This window comes from Dipodomys merriami, unplaced genomic scaffold (assembly GCF_024711535.1).
Source record: "Dipodomys merriami isolate MVZ:Mamm:240054 unplaced genomic scaffold, mDipMer1.0.p SCAF_5, whole genome shotgun sequence".
Lineage (NCBI taxonomy): Eukaryota > Metazoa > Chordata > Mammalia > Rodentia > Heteromyidae > Dipodomys > Dipodomys merriami.
This window is the reverse complement of record NW_027206068.1, coordinates 70209175-70233366: the sequence shown is the minus strand read 5'-3', so window position 1 is coordinate 70233366 and position 24192 is coordinate 70209175. Positions and strand designations below refer to the sequence as shown.

Genomic DNA, 24192 nt, shown 5'->3' with positions numbered 1-24192 from the left:
TGAGGCAACAATGAATATTTCTCTTAAGAAACTATGGAAGGCAAAACACAGATAAGGGAAACTTCAATATATGTACCCCTGACATATAATAAGCTTTAGAAAAACGCAAGTTATTGTCTTGTTTTACATTCACCTTTTCATTTATCATTTTCCACTATTATAATTTTACTTTCCTCAGGAAATAAGTCATTTCTATTGATAATAGCAACATGGAAGATCAGTACTTCCCTAAAGTGAAGTATTTAATTGTGAATAGGACAATATCTTAATCTCCGAAGATTCCAGGTTTAAGAAGATCCTCAGGAATGAATTCACCATTGAGGTGATCCAGTGCCTCCACAGTTTGTCTGGGAATCTGGGAACCTGTACCTTCAATCCAACACAATTTCCTACTATGGGTAATAGCAATCACCAGATGTCTTTGTTCCTTCTATTCCCATAACTGTCTAAAAAACTGCTGATACTGAACTTTGATTCTGACTTATCTTCTATCCATCATAGTTTCCAGTGATATCACCATTCTGGCACCTATAGCCATGGGTGTCAGTGATAAATCTGGTGAATAAATAGCTGTGGAAGGAAGCCTTCATTCTATTGCACAGTCTAGATCCACTGAGCAACCATGAAGACCTTCATCTTCCTTGCTTTCCTGGGGTTTGCTGGTGAGTGTCTCTAATAAATGAATATCAAGTCTATAAGTAAGTTTGTGCATTGTGCTCTGGATAAAACAATGATGGTTGAATACAGGCTTTGTACATAAGTAGCTTAAAATGTTCAAATAGGTTTGAGGAATGGATAAAGTGGTAGAGTACCTGCTTAGCAAACACAAGGTCCTGAGTTCAAACCCCAGGACCATCAACCAAAGAAGTTTCCATGACAGTGCATAATGAGTTTGTATACAGAAAGCTAAATCTCCTTTGTCAAAGGACAATTGTGATGCTGAGGAGCAACTCAGAGTAGAGGGCATAAGGAAGAAAGAGTTTCCCTGAACTTCCAGATAAAGTTTATAAGTTAGGAGAGAAATAGAAGAGTCTATTTTTTAAAAATACAGAAAAAGAGAGAAGAAGAAACATTGCTCTTGACCTTTCTAGAATTTGGAGTTAATAATTGAAGGTGATCTATATACTTTAAAGAAGTTAAGAACATCAACCTCTGAATCTCCTGAACTCTAAGGGCTGGTTACTTAGCCAAGGAAATGTAAAATACAAAACAGGAATCTATTTATTATACATAATTATGTACAATATGTAATTACATCGTATATATAATAAATTATATATATATATATATATATATATATAAAATGTTTTGCAATAGGGTTTTCTTACATTGCTAAGGGTGACCTGAACCTTGCCATTTAGCATAAACTCATGATCCTCCTGTTTCAGCTTCCAACGTGCTGGAATTATAGGTGTGCCTCACTACTCCAGTTGCATTATGATCTCTTTACTAATAAAATCTTCATGGTATACACTAACACAACATTCCATTCTTAAAACTATTTTTTCAAATGGCTATTTCTATTTGAGGCTGCCAAGTTTTAGATGACTAAAACTTAATCTGAATGTTTCACAAATCTAGCCAATATAAATTTGATATCTCTTGTCTATCTGTCTACAAGCCTGGAAATATCTTTGTTAAAATTATGTTGCAATATTGAAAAAATGAGTCTCATAAAATATAATATCAGACTTCATAAAAAATATTGATATCAGTAGGTACTACTTGCTGAATACATTAATAAATATTGGAAATATTATTGGTACATGGCAAACAGAAGATGAATATTTTAATATTCTGTAAAATGATTTAATAACAATTTCAGGCTAGAATCAAAGAAAGAACTAGAGGAAAACAAGTAAAGACCTCTAACTTCCTTCCGAGCTAGAATATTCTCAGGAGGAGGCTGAGAAGGTTTTCTGTTTCTTAAGATCTGGTTATGCCATATCACTGTTTCATTCACAGACACAGGACAGTGCAGTCACAGCAAAGTTCTCTCCATACGTTCATGACCACAGAATGGTGTCCCATGTAAAATAAATTCTTTAGATCCTCAGGTTGTAGCAGCCACATAATAATTGTGAAAAGAATCTCTGACCTTTTTGCTTTTTGGTTTAGGGAAATGTGTGTGTGTGTGTGTGTGTGTGTGTGTGTGTGTGTGTGTGTGTGTGTGTGTGTGTGTGTGTGTGTGTGTGTGTGTGTGTGTGTTACCTTTGTAAGAATACAATATGTTATTCAAATTCAAATTATCAAATGAAATTGTTAGATATTATGAACAGTGATATAAAAAGGATAGATTTTTGAAAGTATAAAATAATGAAATTTAGAAAAAAAAAACCTTAAAACTACCATTTCCTAATTACGTGAAACAACAGAATGTTGTTAGCACTTTTCTCATGATTCTGCGAAACCTTCATGAATAGAAATTGAATGATGGATCCATTTTAAGAGAATGTGATAGTCTGAATGTGAAATACCCTCAACAGGATCATGTGTTCTAGCTTAGGTCTGCAGCCAGTGGTGCTATTTTGGAAGGTTCTGGAAACTTTAGGAGGCAGAGCCTCCTAAACTAGAGGGAGTAGCTCACTGGCAGAAGAAGGTTCTTTGGTGTATCTCATCTCTGGCTTCTTCCTGTCCCTCTCTGCTTCCTGACTGCCATGTGTTGAACAGCTCAGCGCTGTCATACTCTCCATGCTTGATGTACCAGAACCTCTGAAACTGCGCACCCAATTACATCCTTCCTCCCTTGGTTGTTTCTGTCAGGTATTTTGCCACAGTGGCACCAAAGGAACTCATACAGAGAGTCTCAATCTTTTCTCTGACAGTGGCCCTCCCTGTTGATGATGATGACGACAAGATTGTCGGGGGCTATACCTGTGCAAAGAATTCCGTCCCATACCAGGTGTCTCTGAATATTGGCTACCACACCTGTGGAGGCTCCCTCATCAACAACCAGTGGGTGGTGTCTGCAGCCCACTGCTACAAATCGTAAGTTACCAGTTTTCACATTCCCAGAGTCTAAGAGCTATCTCCTCACCAAAGAAAGATCAGGACAAACTATAGAGTTATGTAATGGGCAAAGCCTTCAGCATCTAAGAGCCTGATTAATATTCCTTTAAGAAGTGTATGTTGTTCTGAGATTCATTTAAATGGAGCTCACTAACATCTCCATAAGTAATGATACAAAGGACATGAAGGACAAAGCTTTGCTAATCAAGTGTCCCTGGAAATAGCATGAGAACATGGATCATAATACAACTCCAATAGTCAGAGCTGAACCACAGGGAAAGGAGATAGGGAGACAATGAAACATATTTGATTTCCACTAAAATGTGAATTAAGCAAACATTTTCTGCTGTTTCTGGCATCTGCCTCATTTTCCTGTGAAACTCAGGGATCTCAGCCAGAGGAGATATGTTCAGCCTCCACCCATCCCCTCTTTACTCACAATTCTTTTGTAGGGGTCCTTTGGTTCCCATTTCTAGCTCTTGGAATTCTAACACTATGTTCATTAGGAATACTTACTTAACAAGTTCTCTAGTGAGCACCACAGGCGGTAGTGTACAATGCTACCTTGAACTGCACCATAAGTGTTTATGGTCACCATTGGGAGCTTGCGGGGGGCGAGGGGGGAGAGAGAAAGGAGATCAAATCGAATATATGAGAAACTGTTAATTTTTAAATTCCAGCAAGATCCAGGTACGACTGGGAGAACATAACATCGATGTCGTTGAGGGAGATGAACAATTCATCAACGCAGCCAAAATCATCAAGCACCCCAAATACAAGTCATCTAGCTATGATAATGACATCATGCTGATTAAACTGAGCTCAACTGCCACTCTCAACTCTCGAGTAGGCACTGTCTCTCTGCCAAGATCCTGTCCATCTGCTGGTACTCAGTGCCTCGTGTCTGGCTGGGGCAACACCCTGAGCAGCGGCAGTAAGTATGACCTGAAAACTAACTATAGAGTGTAAGAGTACTGGAGATGAGAGTTAGTCAAAATCAGGTAGTCTAAATCATCCCACAGGGCAAGGTTTGTTCAAGAATTATTTTGGTCCTCAGTAATCTTAGACTTACACTAATTAAACTGAGAAAGTTCACTTTGCTGAGGCCAGGCAAGAGACAAGAAATAGGAAGAAATAGGAAGGGTAGATGGGATACAGCTGAAATGCAATTAGTGATATGCTGAGAACTAGAAACAGCAGATGTAACAGCACAGAGTTTATGGCATTCAGAGCTTCCTAATGCACATAAAGTCTCTGATTTGGGATTTATGGGTGCTGATGCTAATGTCAAAGAAAGAACAATAGAGCAGAAGTACTTGGAAAACCTTCCTGAACAACAACAACCAAAAAACAACAGCAACCACAAAATGTCTTCAAAATCAGAGGTCATTAGCACAGTGGATGGAAAGACATTTTATTAAAGAAAGGAGGTAGAGTGTGAAAGAAGTTTCCAGAACACTGTGGCTAACCTTCCATTTTCATTCTTGTGCACACCAGCCAACTATCCCTCACTTCTGCAGTGTCTGAAAGCACCTGTCCTATCTGACTCCTCCTGCAAAAGTGCCTACCCAGGCCAGATCAGCAGCAACATGTTCTGTCTGGGCTTCCTCGAAGGTGGGAAGGATTCCTGCCAGGTGAGTGTCTTTGCCCTTCTCCATCCTGTTTCTGCTTTGAAACAGAAAAGACTATAAAATAGTCTCTGGGACTGTAAGTTGAGGCTTGCTATAAATTATAAATTGTCTCTATGATAATGCTGTTGGAATTAAGGGAGAAACAATGGAAGATGGCCTGCAAACATTACCCCTAAGTGCCCATCTCAGGAATAATATTATTTAATGGAACCTTTGGGAAAGAGACAGAGGTATTGGGATATCTTTAACTATAGCAGGGCTTTACCTCTTCTTGGTCAAGTCAGCCTATGAAGGAAGAGGAGGAAAAACAGGGACAGAGTCAGGAGTTGGAAGGATGGAATCCAGGCATATAGATGGTTCTTCACAATTGGTCCTAAGTTAATGGAGGAACACTTTGGTTTCAGTTCTAGTATCTAGACATAAACCAGTGCTCTCACTATCTTTTCCATCTTGTTCAGGGTGACTCTGGTGGCCCCGTGGTCTGCAATGGACAGCTCCAGGGTGTTGTCTCCTGGGGCTATGGCTGTGCTCTGAAGGGAAAACCCGGGGTCTACACCAAGGTGTGCAACTACGTGAACTGGATTCAGCAGACCATCGCTGCCAACTGAGCACCTCCCTCTCCCCGTGGTCTGTCCCCTGCAGTCAATTAAACTGCTCTATTCATGAAGTCAACATCTAAATAAAAGCATTTTGTTCGGTTCCATAACTGCCCAGGTCTGGTGATTGCTTGGGATTGGTTGATGAAACTTACTCATAATTGAGAAAGTGAGCTCAAGAATTGAACTTTTTATGGAGACAGTTTGAAAGGCTTAATATTCCACTCAAATATAATTAGATCATATAATAGATACATTTTTATAAGACTGCCAACATACATACTTGATTAAAGTTCTGGGGGTTCTGCTTTGGGTTTTTATTTTGGTTTCATTCTTGTTGAGATAGGGAATGCTATGTAGTCCAGGCTGGTCTGGACTTTCAATCTTCCTGCCTCTCCCTCCTATTTGCTGTGATTAGAGACAGGTACCAGCATACTCAGCCTGGTCATAGTTTGGGTGTTGAGGATTTGATCTCAAGACCCTCCCTGGGAATGGACCTGTCTCAAAATACAAAATGAAGGGAATGGGGATGTAACTTAACTGGTAGAAGGCTTGCCTGATGTATTTGAAGCTTATGGTTCAACCCAAGTACCACTAAAGAAATGGTGATTAACATTTTAACAATCCAATGGGATTTCTCTGCAGCCAAAGGATAGAAAGTGTCAGACAGGCAAAAAGATTAGGGGTGATAATGACAATTTCTAAGGAGCTTCTCTTACAATAAAGCTATGAGATCAGGACTATTACATACAGACAAGGTTTTCACTTCTGGGTTTTAAGTGTGGTAAGAAATGATTTAGAGCTAGAGTCTGAGTTGACTACCAACTTTTGAGTTGCACCTTTTACAGTTATACATAAGGAATATCCACATTTAGCTGCTTATGCAAGTGTTCACCTTTTAAATAGTATACATGCTTGGTAGTAGTTTTATTAAACTTTTGTGTGTATGTATGTATGCCAGAACTGAGGCTTGAACTCAGGGCCTGGGGGCTGTCCCTTAGCTTTCTTGGCTCAAGGCTGGCAAATCTATCACTTGAGCCACAGCTCCATGATCTTGCCCTTGAAATCTGCTGCTAAGTGAGAATGTGGACAGAGAATGAAGTCATTTTATGGAGACATTTAGAAAGACCCCTTAGAATGTCATTAAATAGTATTTGGTAACTTCTTAGCATCAGATATTTTTTTTAATGTTACAATGCACAGTCGGTGAATTATTTTATGGCAGATCATATCTTCATAACTCAGCATACATTCTGACACTAAATGGGAGACAGTGAGAATCAATTTCTGAAAAGTCATTCATAGTTCATAAGTGAGCTATGACAAACTTGTGATGGAATGTGTGTCCTCATGGTATTCTTCACTTCATCTGAAACTCTTCTGAGGCTCAATAATGAAACACCCCATGTCAATAACAGGTTTCTAGAATTTTTCAAGGTCTTGCCTTGCTACGCTTCTTAGTGTTAGGAAACTGAGTGATGAGTGTTAGGAAAGATCAAGCGGAGGAGACAAGAGAAGGAAGGCAGAGGCCTCAACAGACCAGAACAGGCTTCAATCATGGCCGCAGAGGGCCAGGGAGCGGGGAGCAGGGACGGCTTGGGCTTTTATATATTAAGGGTTCCTTTCGAATGTCTTGTAGCTGTAGCAGACTGTTTCATGTCCTTCCAGCCGCGTCAGTCGGTACATTTTCAGGTAAGGTTGGGGTGAGCTGAGTTAGGAGAAGCAAGCCGGTTCCCGTTGGAGACGTCGCCACATACCCTCTGCATTCGTTCTGTTCCAGCTCTTCTGTGTGGCAACACCTCTAACACAAATGAGTTTAGCATTCTCCACTGACATTCTTTGTGCGCCCTGTGTGACCACCTTCAAACCACGCTTACTATCAGCACCACTGCTCATCAAGAAAAGGTGTATTTCAGACCTGACAAGGGAACTGAGGTACATGCAAGACTGGAATTCAGAGCAGCTCCCAGTGATGGAAGGCAACAGGTCATTTGTGCTTGCTGCCGTCCTGTAGCAACACGTCAGTGTTGTCTCTTGATATATCTGTCTGTTGTTTAAAGAATAACTAGTCATTTGGCCATGCTTGGGTATGAACTCCAGGCCTAATGTTTACTAGGCAGAACCAAGATTCATCAGCATTATCAGAATACCAATTTTCACTAAAGAAAATTCAAGGAGAAAGATCAATTGTCTGTAAAATTATTTCCATCAGAAAAATATCCTTAAGAAAATGTCTGAGTATAGCCAATTATGCAGATCAACTATGTTAGCATGCATGGGAATGATGGCTTCTTAGAATTTCATGCTTTTTAGAATGCATCTCCATAAGGCACTTTATAAATTGGCCCTAAGAAGCATTATTATTAATTATTATTACTATTACTAGTAGTATTGGATTATTTGAATTTCTTTAGAAATTCCAAAGTTATTCTTATATAAAACAGACAACTAAACAACTTATCAAGCATTCCGATTGTTTTAAACATTTAGATAGATACAATAACACAAAATAAAATCAAGGTGATTAATTTTTTAAAATAAGTTCTGCTTTGCCTTTTAATCTACACATTTTTCTTGATACCACTCTTTTTGGTCCCAAAATTTCTGATAAATTGTGTCTTCATTTTCATTTCATTCTAGGAATTTATTTTTCATTCCTCTGCCCCATTATTTATTTCTCCAGTGACAAACTGACAATTCCAAAGGAAATTATTCAGTATTTAGTTTTGTTCTGTTGTGGTCTGATAAAAAAAAAAAACAGGTTGTCATTTCAACTTTCTTCTACATGTTAAGACTTGCTTTATGTGCTAAAAATGTGATCTATCCTGGAGAAATTTCCAGGGGTTGCTTAGAAGAATGTATTCCATGGCTAGTGGATGAAATATTCTATTAATGTCTAGTGAGTCCATTTTATCTATAGAGCCATTAACTTTGAAGTTCCTTGTTGAATTGCGTTCTATACATTTTGTCACAGAGCCCTGAGGAGTTTCAGACAGACAGTCAATTAACCGCTCTTCATGGCTTGGCATAGGCTTTTAGACCTACATCCCTATCCTTTTTGGTTCAGGGATAGGACATAGTGCCACTGGCAGCTATTGTGCTTGAGTACATTCCCAGCTCCAATATCCTGAATCCTGGCAATTGTGGATGTTATCCTTTCTGGCTGTCATCTGAGAAGATTTAATCTGGGGATCAATAGATGCTGAGATAGCTCAAATGGCTGCCACAGTTGTGCTTGCTATTGAGCCTTGTGTTTTCCCTGTTTTTGCTTCCTCTCCTCTGTCTGGTCCCAGTACTGATAACATAGAAGGTAGTCTGTACTAATTGGCTAGAAGGACTCCTACAACCCAAAGAAAGCTTCTGAAGCCTTTGCCATACATCAGGAGCTGGCTAAATAATAAAGTAGGTTCTCAGAATTATTTTGCTTTGATAAGAGTCAGGGTCTACATGAGTATACTTCCTAAGGTAGTTTATAATCTTAATCTTAAAGAGGTCTAGGTTCTCATTTTGTGCCCAAGTTGCTCTTTGACAGTGTCAAAGCCAGTCTACTGGTTGCCACATTCTCTCATATACTCCAGGAGATACTATATTATTATTAAAACATCCTACTTAACCATGATTTTATCCGCAGTCCCAGGGGAATCAGTATTATTTACTGCGTACGTCCATTATGCAAAAGCCCCGAGGGAGGTAGGCCAAGCAGCAAAATGCCTCACTCAAACTTCCAATATTTGTAATAAACATGCAGTTAGTTGATGCACAGATAATCACTTCCACAGCAAGCACAATGTTAGTTCAGTTGCATTGCCAATGGTCAAGAATGTCATATTACCTTGGTAAGAGCTCAGACTCTGAAGCCACATTTCCTATGTTGGAAGCTTGATTATTCCATGTGATTTTTGTACAGTTTCATGGTTTACTTCTCATACTTTTGGTGCCTTTAATTTATAAATTAGCCATATTAACAATTTAACAACAACAAATAACAATAGAATACCAAATATTGCAATGTGGCACAATAATTGGGTTTGCTATTTGCCATTTTGTTGTTTGTTTGTTCATTTTATTTGTGTAAGAGTCTTGACATTGCCTTGAACTTCCTAAGTAGACCAGGCTGGGCTTAAAGTGGAAATTTTCTTGCTTTAGCATCCTACGAATAAGAATTACAAACAAGTACCACTATACCTGGCATTAGTTATTTTAAACTTACAGATTAGCTGTTTCTAGAATTTTCCACTACCTAACTTTATTTCACAAAGAACTGTGGGTAACTGAACACATGGAGAGTGGAACCAAATGTAAGTATAATAAAGACCTATGACATATGATAAGGTCTAGCTAACAGTGAGTTATTATCATTGTTTATCACTTATATAAATATTATCATTATTATCACTTCCCCTCCCAATCTAATTTCAAATTAGAAAAATATTTTTATCAGGATAATTAGTTGTTCCAATTAATAATAAAGTTAATTTACATAACCAAAACTGATCTAAGACAAAGTGTTTATAATAGTGAGACAGTTGATGTGTATAAAACACAAGGGTTTTAGAATCAGGACAATCCTTAGAATAAAAGTTCATTCTGAGACAATCAAGAAGGTAAGATTTTTGTCTGGGAATATGGAAACATTCAGCTCTGTCCTGTGACCTCATTTTAGCTTATTTTCCTTTCATTAAGAGCAATGTCTACCAGGTGGGTTTGTTACTTCCATTCCCATAACCTTCAGGAAAGGTGGGAAGACATGGATATTTAAATTCTATTCTGAAGAGTTTTCCATCTGTCACAGATCTGAAATCTAAATTTAGATTTCTGAGGTTCTGATGAAATCACCTGTCTGGCATGGGTTTCAGTGACAAAGCTGAAGTATAAATAGATGTGGAGGAAAACCTTCAAACTATTACCCAGTTTGGGTTCTCTGCGAAATCATGAAGACCTTCATTTTTCTTATTTTCCTGGGAGCTGCTGGTGAGTCTCTCTAAGGAATGTGTCAGTAGATGTCTGAATTGGATGTAAGAGTTGGCTTTGCACTTGAAGAAAATAGCAATGGTTATTGATTATAGGCCCACAGGCAAGAAGCTTAAAACCTCAAAGCGGAGTAAGTTTGATTTGTATGAGGAAGTTCATGATCACCAGAAATGATTCAGGGTAGAGGGTATAACGTAACAGAACTTGTCCTGAACTTTCAGGGTTATTCTGTAAGTTAGGAAAGGAAGGGAAAGTATAGTCTACATCTAAGAATGCTTGCTTTTGACCTCTATAAAAACGTGGAGTTAATAATAAAAAAGTACTCTGTAGGTTTTGATTATCAAAGCCTTTGTCTCTTGAGTAGTCACAGGCTTTTTATTTAGGCTAGAGGTTCCAAAAAATTAGAAGCGTTTCATTCCTGAATTCTATGGGAAATTGACTTGAGGTCTTCCTACTAAATAGGCAGGTACTCTACTACTTGCTTTCAGATCTGTTGTTTGCATTTTGTTTTAGAGATGGGATGTTGCCAACTTTACCTGGACTGGCTCTACGCTTTCAATCCTCCTACCCCTACTTCCTAGTAGCTTGGATTGATTACAGTCCTGTCTCACCACACTAGGTTTGGGTTGTGTTTTAAGACAACTTTGCCAGTGAAATCTCTCTGGTATGAAGGTACATGTGACTCTATTGTGAGTAAAAGAGAAATGACAAATATTTTTAAGACTTCTAAAGTTTTGCTACTAAAATTTAATATTTTTCCTACGCTGAACAAATACAAAGTCAACTGATCAGTATACATGATGAAGACCTTTTTTTCCTAACATTATTTAAAGCTGCTGGAAAAGTTGGACTCCTATACTATAGTTGAAGCCTTTCAGAGTTGTAAGAAAGGTTGTCAGGTATGTGGGCCATACCTCAAACAGGGAATTCATTGATACATAGTGGCAAGGTAACTGGGATGAACAAGGGGAATTTGGAGGAGAGAAGTCTTAAAATGACTAGTCAAATAATTTAATGAAACATTAGTGCCAAAGACGGAAAATCAAGAAATAAAGATTCAAAGCTACCAGTTCGTATGGCCCAGAATATAAGCCTCCATTTTGTGTTGATTGCGAATCAACACACCATCAGCTAGCACCAACACACATCACCAAGATTAGTGTAAAACTTCTACATATTTGCCTGGCTCTCAAACAGAGTTCGAGGAGTGGTAGTGAAATATATTTATTCTCTAAATAATTTCTGATCTTTTAAAGTTTGTGTGTGTGAGTTTGTGTTGTATGTAAAATGATATATAAATAGTAAATATAAACAGTGCATTTTATAAATGTATCTTTATTTATAGTGAAATAGGAAGGGAATACATTCAAGGAATGGTATGATAAATGATTATTTTTAATTGTTTTTAAAACCAACATTTTCCTGATTATGTGAAAGAAATAAATATTATCATGTCTTTTGCCCTGCAAAAACATCATAGTATATGAAGAGTCCATGATGGATCTGTTTAAAGGAGAGCTCCCAACTTTTCTCTGACAGTTGCTCTCCATACTGAGGAAGATGACAGGATAGTAGGGGGCTACACCTGTGCGAAGAATTCCCTCCCCTACCAGGTGTCCCTGAATTCTGAAGGCCACATATGTGGGGGTTCTCTCATCAGTGACCAGTGGGTCTTGTCTGCAGCCCACTGCTATGAACAGTGAGTAACTGATATTCCTATTTCTATGCTCTAAGACAAATTTGTCCTCTGGGGAGCATTTGGAGAAAATGTTGAGTTATGGATGATGGATGAAGCATTCAGATTCTTAAGAGCTAAAACTAGTGCTAAAGACATAAAGCACAAAATTGGATGATGAAAGATCCCTGGGTATAATTAAGAAGCTAAGCCAAGGTTAATAGTCATATCTCATCCAAGACAATGGAATATGGAGATGGTAAAATGCATGATGTATGAAATACATGAAATATAAACATTATTGGTCCTGATATAGATACCTGATACATATGTGTGCATATATGTATGATTGTATATATACACATCTGTATATATGCATATACAGATGTGTATATACAGATGTATACACATATATATGCATGTATATATACACATACATGTATATATGTGCCTGTGTGTATACACACACACACTGTTTTGATTCTTGAGTCATCTACCTAAGACTGAGTGACCTCAGCCAAAAAAGAATCAAGTACTGATGGATCACCAGTTCCCTATTTATCTATCCACAGTTGTTTTGTAGAACAGTTATTTTCCCATTCCTAGCTTTGGAACTGTAAAGGGTGGGATATGAATCTTCACTAAAAATGACCCTTACCAGAGTAATTCTCTAACCTGCATTGTACCTGACAATGCATACTACTACCCAGAAATGCATAATTACCTGTGTGACTGAATGACTGAGTATTTTGTTCACATTGATGATTGGGGATTGAAGAAGGGAAACAGATCCATTAGACAACTTTTAATCTTTAAATTCAGCCAACTCCAGGTACATTTGGGAGAACACAACATTCATGCCATTGAGGGTGATGAACAATTCATTGATGCAGCCAAGATCATCCCACACCCTGAGTACAAGGAAGACACCATCGACAATGACATCATGCTGATTAAACTGAAGTCACCCGCCACCATCAATTCTCGCGTGTCCACTGTCTCTCTGCCAAGATCCTGTGCATCTGCTGGTACTCAGTGCCTTGTGTCTGGCTGGGGCAACACCCTGAGCAATGGCTGTAAGTGTCAGAAAGTAGCAAGTGGGAGAATGCTGGGAGTGAAAGCGATGCCTAGGGTCAGCTGTTAACTGAAACAACCAAGGTTCCTTTGCTGAGGCCATGTAGGAGACACAGCAAAAATTAACTGCCATAAAATATAAGGCATTTAACTGAAGTATATTATAAGTGGACAGAAAACTAGGAATAGAGAAAATAAATAAAAGGGAAGCTAAGAGTTTCACTGATCTCTGAGACAGGTGATAGATGATAGTAGGTTGGTAGACAGACAGACAGACAGCTAGCTAGCTGAATAGATAGACAGATACATACATACATACATACATACATACATACATACATACATACATACATACATACATACATATATTAGATAACTACTTGGTTGAGAATAAAATATATTGGGGCATTATAACTGGGAAAACTGAAATCAGTGATCAACTAGCACAAAGTTGAGTAGTACTATTTGAAGAACTCTTTGGTCAAAGAAGATTCTACCAAATTAAAAATCACTGGCAATTGGAAAGAAAAAATAGATGTCTAGTGAAGGAGGGGAAATCATGCTCTTTCATTTTGACACTTGTGTTCAATAGTCAACTTGCCTTCACTCCTGCAATGTCTGGATGCTCCTGTCCTGTCTGACGCCATTTGCCACATGGCCTACCCAGGCCAGATCACCAACAACATGTTCTGTCTGGGATTCCTGGAAGGAGGAAAGGACTCTTGCCAGGTGAGTTTCATCAATCATCATCAAATCTCCTTATCCACGCTGGTTCTCATTTTTGAAATACCCAAGGTTGTCCATCTTTCCCTGGACCTCAGTCTGAGTGGCAGGGCAATGTTTTGAGATAGATAATAAGTTTTCCATATGATGATTAGAGCTAAGGGTAAAGAGCCACGAATGGTGATAAGGTGGGAATTCCTGTGGAATGGATCCCCCAGGAAGGTGGAGAGCCAGTAGGATCACATTAAATCTCAAAATTATCATGTATTGTTGGCTCATAACAGAATGAGGAAAGACAAAAAGAAGAAATGATAGACCTAGAAGAAGGAGATGGAAGGTTGGATTTGAAGATAGAAGAAGTGTTTCGAGGAGCATCTGTAGCCTGTAGAGATGACCAAAAGATGTAGGGAACCACCTTAAATCTCATTTCCCTTCTGAACATAATGAGCTCTGGTTGTCTTTTCCTTCCTGTGTAGTATGACTCTGGTGGCCCTGTGGTGTGCAATGGAGAGCTCCAGGGTATCGTCTCCTGGGGCCACGGCTGTGCCCTCAAAGGAAAACCTGGGGTTTACGCCAAGGTGTGCAACTACCTGGACTGGATTCAGCAGACCATCACTGCCAACTGAACCCCTCTCTTTCTTCACAATCCCTCTCCTGCAGTCAACCACACCTTCATTCTGCATCTTAATAAAAATACCAGTCTTTCATGAATTTGTCTAAGTTCATTCCTTGCTTGGTTTTGACCACGTACCCATGCAAGCTTGCAGCTAAATTAGAGAGTTACCAGGCAGGCACCCTATTTTACAGAGACAATTGAAAAGCAGATTTCATCATTCACTCAACTTACCCAGTAAAGATTTGCTATCTACAATACGCTACCACCATCTCTATGAAATTTTTTTAATGACCAAAAGGTGAATGAGATCACCACTGCCAAAATAATTTGTCATAAGATTTTGCTTCAATCCATTTTGGTCATGCCTTCTTTAGTATATCAGGAAGATATTTGTATTTTTTTATTGTCAAGGTGATGTACACAGGGGTTACAGTTACATTCATAAGGTAATAAGTACATTTCTTATCAAACCTGTTACCCTTTCCCTCATTTTTCTCCCACTTCCTCTCCCCCCAACTGCCTCCCAAGTTGTACAGATTTCCAACTTGTCTTGTGAATATTGCTTTTGCATTGGTTCCCCTTGTCTTTTGTCACACCATTCTGTTGATGTTTGTATTTATTACACAATTTTTAACCTTTTATAATTAGGTTAGACATCTGAAGAGAAACTTTGAGTTTCTAACACTGCTTTATCTTTATCCTTAGGATGAATCTAGAATTCTTTCACTTTCCATTCAAGGCCTGTAAGTGTTTGGGCCTACTTAAGGTTTTTTGATTTAATCCCTCAGTTTTCCCTGCACTGTCCATTCATGGTATGAACTACTTTCATATAGAAGATTTCTCTGTTTAAATAAGTACTTTCAGATCCCCATTATTTCAAGATTGTTCCCCAAAGCAAAGGATTTTCAGATTCCCCTGAAATAGTTTTTCTTCTTTCTCATCATTGCCTCCAATCCACATTTTTATTACTCCCTGAGGTAGAAGAAAAGTTCCTAAGCTTCATGAGAGAAATGAGTAGAAATCAGATGGGAAATCAGAACAGGTCTGAGAAATGATGAGAGGAAGGCAAATCATTTATTCTTGATCCCACCCACTAGGCCCTTTTCCATATGTTTTGTTATTTCAATCTCTAATTTTCCTTAAAGACTATACTTTATAATGTATAAATTTCTAAGAGCAGGCAAATGCTTTATTCTCCCATTCATATATGTCAATGTATTTAAGCTGATACTTAGGGGGAGTAAGGGGGAGGGTGGAATCATTTTGAGATTGCTGAGGTCACAACGGAGTGACTTCACAGAAGGTTGACCTCAGTAGTCGTGAAAGAGGAGTAGGGGTAATTCTGACTCCTTATCTCCTGCATAGATGAGCCCTCTCGATCCTCTACAAAGCAAATGGTCATTCTCTAGTCTTACTATTATGGTGATTATTAGATTTTGGTAGAAAAGAAAAAGAGAAATTTAAAAAGACAGGTGTTGCCTTTTTGTTGTCATTGATAAGGTTTTGTAGGGAAATGGTAAAAATGAGACCAGAGATTGATAATATGGATTGGTTGATGTAAAACAGAAACAAAAAATGTTCCCTTTTCCTCTGGTGGAATAACAGTGGAGAGGTTTTTTTCTCTCTCTCTCTCTTGGGGCTTCTCAGGATCAGCAACAGTAGCTGGGAAAGACATGGGGAAAAATTCAGGATAAGTCCTAGCAATGTGTCAGGAATCAGAGTGTGCAAGGGGTTCACATCACTCAAAAGTAACTTTTGGTGGTGGGAGGGGGGATACTTTTTTATTTAGTCATGCAAAGGGGCTTTAATTCAACATATCAGTTCCTAAGTTTTTTAATCAGAATTACTCTATGTTCTGTTTATGAAAGTTTTAGGGTATGAATCAGTTCCTCTTAAAATCTCCAAATCTTAACAGTCTAAAACCAGTTCTAGCATTGTTAGTAATTAATTGAGAAATAAGACAGCTGATATAATGTATCCTGACAAGAACAACAAATCCCAGTCTACTGGATAAGTCTTTTGGAAAAGGCAGAGATGTGTTATGAGTGGAGGACTTCAACTGTATGCTTGAGAGATTTGTGTGTTTGTGCACATGTGCACCAATACTAGGACTTGAATTTATGACTAAGTACTGTTTCTAAGCTTTTTTTGCTCAAGACTAGCAATATACCACTTGAGCCATAGCTCCACTTCTTTTTAGTGGTGAATTAAATGTAAGTCTTATGGACTTTCCTACATGAGCTGGCTTTGAACCATAATCCTCAGATCTCAGCCTTTTGAGTAACTAGGATCATAACTATAAGCCACCAGCACCCATATAGGCCTATTACAAAGGACAAATTAGTTTATACATACAACACAAGGAAAAAATTACTAACTACTAGTTTAAAGCTTTGGATAGAGATGAACTTGACAACATCCAGATAGTAGGTTTCACATTAATAAATTTCATCAGAACCAAGCTGGCTAAGGCACTGGTGACCTAGGTCTATAATCCAGGCTATTCAGAAAGCTTAGATCTGAGACTTAAGTTTTGCAGCCAGCCTGGGCAGACAATTCTGAGCCTTATCTTAAATTAATCAACAAAAAATAGAAAGAAACCAGGGGTGTGACTCCAGTGACAGAGAATTAGACTTGAGCAAAATAGTACCAATCCCTTGAGTTTAGCCCCAGTATTAGTACACTCAGATACACAAGTAATTTGTACAGCTAAAGGAATCTAACTTTTACAGTCTTTTATGACTCAACAGTGTGTGTTTGTGTGTTTGTATGTATTGCTGGGGATTGAATCCAGTAAGAAAAGGAAAAGTAATAAAGGTGATGAATATGACCAAAGCCCATTACATTTAAGTGTGAAAATAACACAAACATGCTAATTAATTTTAAAATACTTTTTTTTTGCTGGTACTGGGGCATGAACTCAGGGCCTCGTACAGAGATTTTTTTCCTTGTTCTACACATTTTTTTATATATGTATTTTATTGTAAAGATACTATACAGAGAGGTAACAGTTACATGAGTAAGGTAATGAGTACATTTCCTATCAAGCATTGTTACCCCCTCCTTTTTTTCCCCCTACCATCCCTTCCCTCCACCAGAGATGTTTTTTTATATAAAGCTGAATATCACTTGAACCATATTGCCAGTTCTAGATTTTTTTTTGTTTCATTGGAGATTATAGAGTCTCAAGGATTTGTCTGCTTAGGCTGACTCCAAACCAAGATTTTCAGATCTCAGTCTCCTGACTAGATGGCATTGTAACTATACCTAGTACTTAAGGTTTTTTTTAAAAAAAATTCACTTGTCACTGGTCCACAAGGGAACAACGTCTTACTAGAGTCATGAAAACGAGTGTCTGGCTTGTCTGAACAAATCTTAAGGGAAGAATATTCTTTGTGGTAATTCATTTCTCAGAACACAAAGGATGGGGCCATTTCTTAGCCATCCCTGTTTTCTGGGATTTCAGGGCTCAGGTAAAGCTCAAACTTGTCACAGAGAATATGAAGACTAAAAAAGAATCTGAAGACTTTGTTCAGAGTCCTGAGTGTGCTGCTAACTCCCATGAGAACCACAAACTCATCACCAAAATGACAGGGGAAGGCAAAGAGATGATTTCACTGCATGTATTTTGTACCTGAATGTTCTATGAGCTTCTGGAGATGGCACAGGAACACTGAAAAAGAGGACATGGCCAGGGAAGACAGGGAGAAAGGGTTAAAGTGACAAAAGCTGAGGAGACAACAAAGAAAGCTTATGTCACAGAGGAGGATAGAGGTCAGCAGATGCATGTAACATTCGGGGAGGTTTTAGCACCAAGAGAGGAAGCATCAGGGCCTTCCCTGGCCTGGTCTTTGGCACCCAGATCCAAATTGTTTCCTAGCAATGCCTTATACAACTCGCTCTCAATCAGGACTAGTTTGGAGATTTTTGTGAACTCTCAACCCAAAATAGAGCCCCTCCTCTCTGCCCCGGCCTCATAGCTACTCTTGCAGAGAATTTTGGACACCCACGCTGGAGCCATTTATCATCTGCTCTGACAAGATCCCAGTCTATTATGAAGAATTTCCTGGTCATCACTTTCTTGGGGGCTGTTGGTGAGTTTGGGGAATGGCTTCTGCCTAGGTTGAAAGCTAGGAAAATGTGTGATGGATTGGAAAGAGAAATAGCCAGCTACAATTCAGGGGATAGGAAGTGGCAACTTTAAAGAAACATTAACATTGTCAGGTAACAATGGCTCCTACCTGTAATTCTACTCAGGAGGCTGAAATCTGAGGAACATGGTGTAAAGCCAGCCTGGAAGGATGGTCCATGAGGCTCTTACCTTCAAGTGACTACCAGAAAAAATGCTGGAAGTGGAACTGTGTCTCAGTTGTACAGTGCTAGTCTTGAGCAAAAGAAGTTCAGAGACAGCACCCAGGCCCTGAGTTCAAGTCCCAAGACCAGCTGACACAAAAAATATACTAGCTGCTGAATGAAGCCCAAGAAGGCCTCTGGATGTGCAGTTTATCCTGTCAGAGTTTGCGGTGTCCCCCTTCTGATGTCTGTGAGCCCGTGTGTTCATTGACATCTACCTCCCCTGGAAAGCCACAGCAAGCTCCCAAGCACTTAAATTTCTCCTGAAAATCCACAGTATCCTTCCCCTAGCAAGAAGGCTAACAGAGAGCCTGAGCTCTGGAAAGGGCTTGTGAGCGCATCAGGAGTCCTGGTGGACTCAGGATTTCACTGTGGTCTCATTATGAAATTCAGATAGCATTTACATTTTTTACTTTTAATTCTTGGGAGAAGTTATGTGCTTAAAGTGCTATCATAGTTCCTTCATTTTTGTAACATGTAACACTGGCAATTAGTTTCTGATCCACATAAGAGGAACCTGAGTTAGTGTCACAAAATTTTAATGTAACTCTATCTCAAACCAAAGCATGTGTCAGTTACTTTAGTATATACAGCTTAAGTCGCATGCATTATTTCCTCTGATTTGTAAAAGTGTTAAAAGAAAGGTATTTCAGTGCTATCATCTTTGGGAAGTGTTAGTTAAAAACTCTCATGGTTTTAAGTCTTCTAACTTCTTTGGGTTTTCTTTCCACCTGTGACCTCCCTTCAATTACGTAGGAGTTGCTCTGGAACAAAATATTAATAAAACTCGGAAATTACCAAGTGACTTCAACATTCCTTACATGGTCTATCTTGAATCGACCCCAGAGCCCTGCGTGGGGTCTCTCATTCACTCCGAGTGGGTTCTGACCGCAGCTCACTGCCCCTTACCGTAAGTATCCATCTACAAAGACCACGTCATACAAACTCACCCTAAGTATCCATTACAAAGACCATTGTGAACAAAGAGAATACTGTGAGTGAACAGGGTGGAAGTAAGTTTTCCCTCGTGGAGCTAACGTTCTGCTCGAGGGAGTAAGCTGCCCTTGCCTCCTCCACCAAAAACATAGCTGTAAATAAAACATAAAACAGAAGGTGTAAAATAAGGTGTAAAATAGTCTGAAAATATATCAGGCCTCCCTGAAGATAAGAGATACTCAAATATTCAGATATTCCAGGCCCCACAATGCTTGGCTTACACACTAAGAGTAATACACAGGACCTAAAGACAGTTTACATCTCCTGTAATTAGAGTTTAAAATCAGATATTATTGATATCATCCATAGGATCATACTGAAGGGCTTTTAGTAGGAAGTAGCTCTTTGATATGTTGCGGGACAGAATGGGTGATGGAGTTAGAGTCTAAATCTGCCTAGGAAATATAAGGGAAAATAGTGACTGGGATTCCAGACACTCTTTTTTAAGATCATGAGTAGGATATTATTATTGTTATTACTATTATTATAATTAAGTAGTTGTGCCAATAGCTATATTATGGAATATAGCCAGGTTATAAGTACAATGCTTTTAAGTCTACTAGTCTCCAATCAATGTAGGCCAGAGAGGACCACAGAAAAGCCCAGAAATAATTAAAGATAATGGATCCTAGATACACATGTCTGAGAGCTGCCTTATACCATATTTCTACTAACTGTGAGTTGACACAATCCAAATATGCATAATAGATTCCACTGAATGTGTTCTAGGGGTCTGATGCCACATTAGGTTTTACATATGTGTGTCTAGTGTAACAATCCTGTATACTATTCTAATTTCATAGACTGAGTGTAGATCAGGTTTCAGTTTTTAGGTTAAGAAATTAAGCAAGTAGAGAACATTATTCCTAACATTTCTAGCAGTATAACCTTCTACGACCCTGTTCTTCCCCACATCCCTACCTTTATTTATTTTTTCCCAAAGTTCCAAAATTCGACTGGGAGTATATCAACCCAACATCAAAAATACAAAAGAGCAGCTGCTGAATTACTCATTGATCATACCCCACCCGAAATTTGATGCTCAATACCTGAAAAATAACCTCATGCTGATAAAACTCTCCAAGGCGGCTGTGGTAAACTCCTACGTAGGAACTATAGCCATAGCTCTGGAACCCATAGCACTTAACGACACCTGCTTTATACCAACCTGGACCTGGAACGAATATAAAAACTGTGAGTGTTTGGCCTTGTGGTGGTTTATTCTTGATGGGAAGAGCTGCAGTGAGGTCTAAGACTTTACACCCTCAGGATTGGAGGTGCAAGATAAGACTCAAAGAGATGCACCCTGCCAGTGGCTCATACCAGTAATCCTAGCTACTCAGGAGGCTGAGATCTGAGGATTGCAGTTCAAAGCCAGCTTGGGCAGGAAAGTCTGTGAGAATCTTATCTCCAATTAAACACCAGAAAACCGGAAGTAGCACTGTGGCTCAGGTGGTAGAGTGCTTGCCTTGAGCTGAAGAGTTCAGGGACAGCACCCAGGCCCAGGGTTCAAGCCCCACAACCAACCAACAAAACAAACAAACAAAAAAGGGATGCAGGGCAGAAAATCTGACATCAACAGAGAGGAGGCACAGAGAACCATCTGTGTCAAAGGGGCCATCTGCCCCATTACCAGAGCTGGTTCTCTGCTAACCATTCAGAGTTCCCCTCGTTAGGTGAGTCCAAGGGACCTTGATTATTAGGACATACTGTAGATGTTTCTCTGAACTGACATGTCTTATGGGAAAGATAGTCACTGACCATGGGGTAGGCACTTACCCTTTTGTGACAAATGGGATGAGCTGAGAGATCTGATGTCTACAGGAGCCTGTCTTCTCACAGGCACTTTGCAAAGGAAATAGTTTTTTTTTTTAATGATGCACTTGTTGGTCCCTATTGGCTGTTAGTTCATACAGGCTCTTAATAATCAGCATGCGCTGTATGTATTGTTGAAACCTGCTTAAGCAGTTTTAAACCTTGCTACTGAAGGCTACAGAATGCTTCCTGTGTTCTGTAGAAATGAGACATGAGTGTTTAAAATCAGTACATTTTGGTAAAACAGAAATAGAAAATGAGAAATGTTGCAGTCTGAATACCTTGCAATTTTATATATCTCAATTAAAAAGCCAAGTATCTCGGAATCTACGTAAGCAAATATGTTTTCTAAACAAATTGCTCCTCGTATAAGCTTTTGTTCTTGACTTTGTCTTTTTCCAACTAATTGCATCACACTTTACAAAAATACTTTATTACACATTGTTTGAAAGCAAGATAAAGCTATGGAAAGGTGGTTATTATATCAGTTCTACATGCCAGAAAAATAGTGACAGCTCACTGTAGGATCTCCAGTACAAGATGAAGATGAATTTACTGTCTCTTTCTCCTTAAATCCACTTATTCTGTCCATGCAGTTATTTCAGTTTGATACCTGTTGCAAAGTATCAAGAGCCTAAGAAACATGGAGTGCTCAGTCCTGCTCTGTGTTAAGTTCTCTCAGGGATGAACTTACTTACAAAACGTGGCTGATTGCACTAGCAGTTGCGATAAAGTAAGTGACTCTTGCGTTGATCTGTCTGCTCTTTCTCAGTCAGTGAACCTGATATCCTGACATGGACAAACCAATATTCTCTTCCACGTGAAGACTGTTGGAACATAGTCGAAGAAGAACAAGGACAAGCAGTGAATATCATGTGCACAGCAGGACAGCCTCTAAACGTCATGTCTACAATTAAGGTACTTACCCCTCCTCCACAGCCAAAGACCTTCCACAAAGCAAGTGGCAGAGAAAGGGTCTTTCTCCCTTCCAACTTGGATCCAGGTTTGTAATTCATTCCCCCTCCTCATTTTTATTTATTTATCTCACTTTTTCCTTTTTTGTTGGTCATGATACTTGAACTCAGGGCATTGTCTGAGCTTCTTTGCTCAAGACTAGCACTCTACAGCTCCATTTCCAGCCATTTTGGAGAGAGGTCTGGAATGTACCATCTGTCCTTTATCCCACTTCTACTCAGGCTGCCTCCAGTTTGAGCAGAGAAGGCAGACTCCAAAATGAAGGGAAGGAGAGGGTTGCCAGCTTGCAAGCAAAACGAGTGTACATTCCTAGAGAATTTTCCTCCACTGTTGTACCACTTCATGGGATCTAGCCTTTCTCCATGAAATGCACATTGATTTCCTGTTCCCTCCCACCCCCCCCCTCTCTCCGACAGGAAGTCACAGCCGCCCCGGCCATCTGTTTGGGAAGATTGCATGGAATTTTGTCCTGGGCCAAACCTGGTGTCACTCTGGGAAATCGAGGATTCTTCACAGAAGTTCATCCTTATGCAAGATGGATCCTGAACATTATGGCAACCTACTGAGGTGTCCCATGATTTCTACACTGGATCCAAAGCGTCCTCTTTCTTATTCTTGAACACAATAGAAAGAGAAAGTATCCAATTAAAAAGAGGACACCATAAACTTGTGTTTTGACTCTGACTTTCTTTGTCCCATAATCTTGATGAATAATGAGAGATTTCATGAAGCCCTTAAAATTCTTTCATTCAAACAAAAGTTATTTGCACTTCTACTTAGTAAAGCAGTGTGTTTTCCAGAGACACACTCAGGATTATGAAACAGTCTTTGCCCTATCGGATAGACAATCATGATTCCTTGTGCAAATTACTATCATGGAGATAAGTGTTCTAGGTGGTGGAGGTAGGGAAGGAATAACCAGATAGACAGATACATTAAGAGAGGACAGTTGAAATAGTTGAAAAATAACTTATCAAAAGCCACAAAAGCATATAAAAGTATTGCATGTGTAGAAAAATACGTAAAACAAAATGTAACACTTGACAGTAGAAAAAATTACGGGAGGAGCAAGAATGTGGTAAAAGGTTCAGTGTCTTAAACCAGTACATGTTTACTATCTCAGAGTCTCAGTAGGTCTGGAGTCTAGTCACTAAGTAGTTGTGTTGCCTTCTCCAAATCTAAAAACACTGAAGGGGAAGACTTTGGTCCTATGCTTAATCAGGTTGTGGGAAGAATTCATTTCTTCATGCTCATCGACACAGGTCCCCCCAGTTTTTGCTGTCGGCTGAAAGCCACCTTTGGAGGAATTGTTACAAACTGATTTTCCACCACGTGGCTTCTTTGCCCCACTGAGCTGTTTCAACATAGTTTCTGCTTTACACCAGCAGGAAGCATTCATGCTTTCATTCTAGCTAGGCATATAAAGCAAATACTGCGTTTTACATATTAACATAATCATATGGTGACAGTCCCTCACTTCAACCATGTTCTATTAGAAGCCAGGTTTCAGAGCAGAGAACTATGCAAGGTGCACACAGCAGGGCTCAGGGTCTGTGCCTGACAATGTTCAATAGGTTTTTGGTCAAATGATGCAATTCCCGGATCTTTATCTTCTCCACGGTATTGTACAAGTCTTCTACCACACATGCAAGGCTTATGTTTTTTAAGAAAGCTTTCATTGTTCCATTCCTACTTATCTCTCTACCTTCCTTTCAATACACCTGATTGACTGTCATTCTACAAACTTATTTTAAGTAT

General features: G+C 39.1%; 3 protein-coding genes across 4 annotated transcripts; all 3 read left to right on the top strand.

Moving 5' to 3' along the window:
* Window positions 1–601: 601 nt before the first annotated feature.
* On the top strand, window positions 602–5346 carry LOC138810155 (cationic trypsin-3). Its single transcript, XM_069997332.1, has 5 exons — window positions 602–662; window positions 2826–2988; window positions 3690–3943; window positions 4507–4643; window positions 5099–5346. Exons 1-5 carry the CDS (start codon window positions 623–625, stop codon window positions 5246–5248), a joined length of 744 nt encoding a protein of 247 aa, XP_069853433.1. The 5' UTR covers window positions 602–622; the 3' UTR covers window positions 5249–5346.
* A 4821-nt stretch (window positions 5347–10167) lies between these two features.
* LOC138810157 (cationic trypsin-3-like) lies at window positions 10168–14305 on the top strand. The gene is made up of 5 exons (XM_069997335.1): window positions 10168–10207; window positions 11747–11906; window positions 12705–12958; window positions 13549–13685; window positions 14156–14305. The coding sequence occupies exons 1-5, from the start codon at window positions 10168–10170 to the stop codon at window positions 14303–14305; spliced, it is 741 nt and encodes a 246-aa protein (XP_069853436.1).
* A 1298-nt stretch (window positions 14306–15603) lies between these two features.
* On the top strand, window positions 15604–23100 carry LOC138810156 (probable inactive serine protease 58). Of its 2 annotated transcripts, none has more exons than XM_069997334.1 (5): window positions 15604–15692; window positions 19405–19558; window positions 20588–20838; window positions 22232–22377; window positions 22851–23100. In XM_069997334.1, exons 2-5 carry the CDS (start codon window positions 19470–19472, stop codon window positions 22998–23000), a joined length of 636 nt encoding a protein of 211 aa, XP_069853435.1. In that variant the 5' UTR covers window positions 15604–15692; window positions 19405–19469; the 3' UTR covers window positions 23001–23100. The 2 variants fall into 2 exon arrangements, with proteins under 2 accessions (XP_069853435.1, XP_069853434.1); XM_069997333.1 differs by lacking the exon at window positions 15604–15692 and adding an exon at window positions 18080–18389.
* Window positions 23101–24192: the final 1092 nt, after the last annotated feature.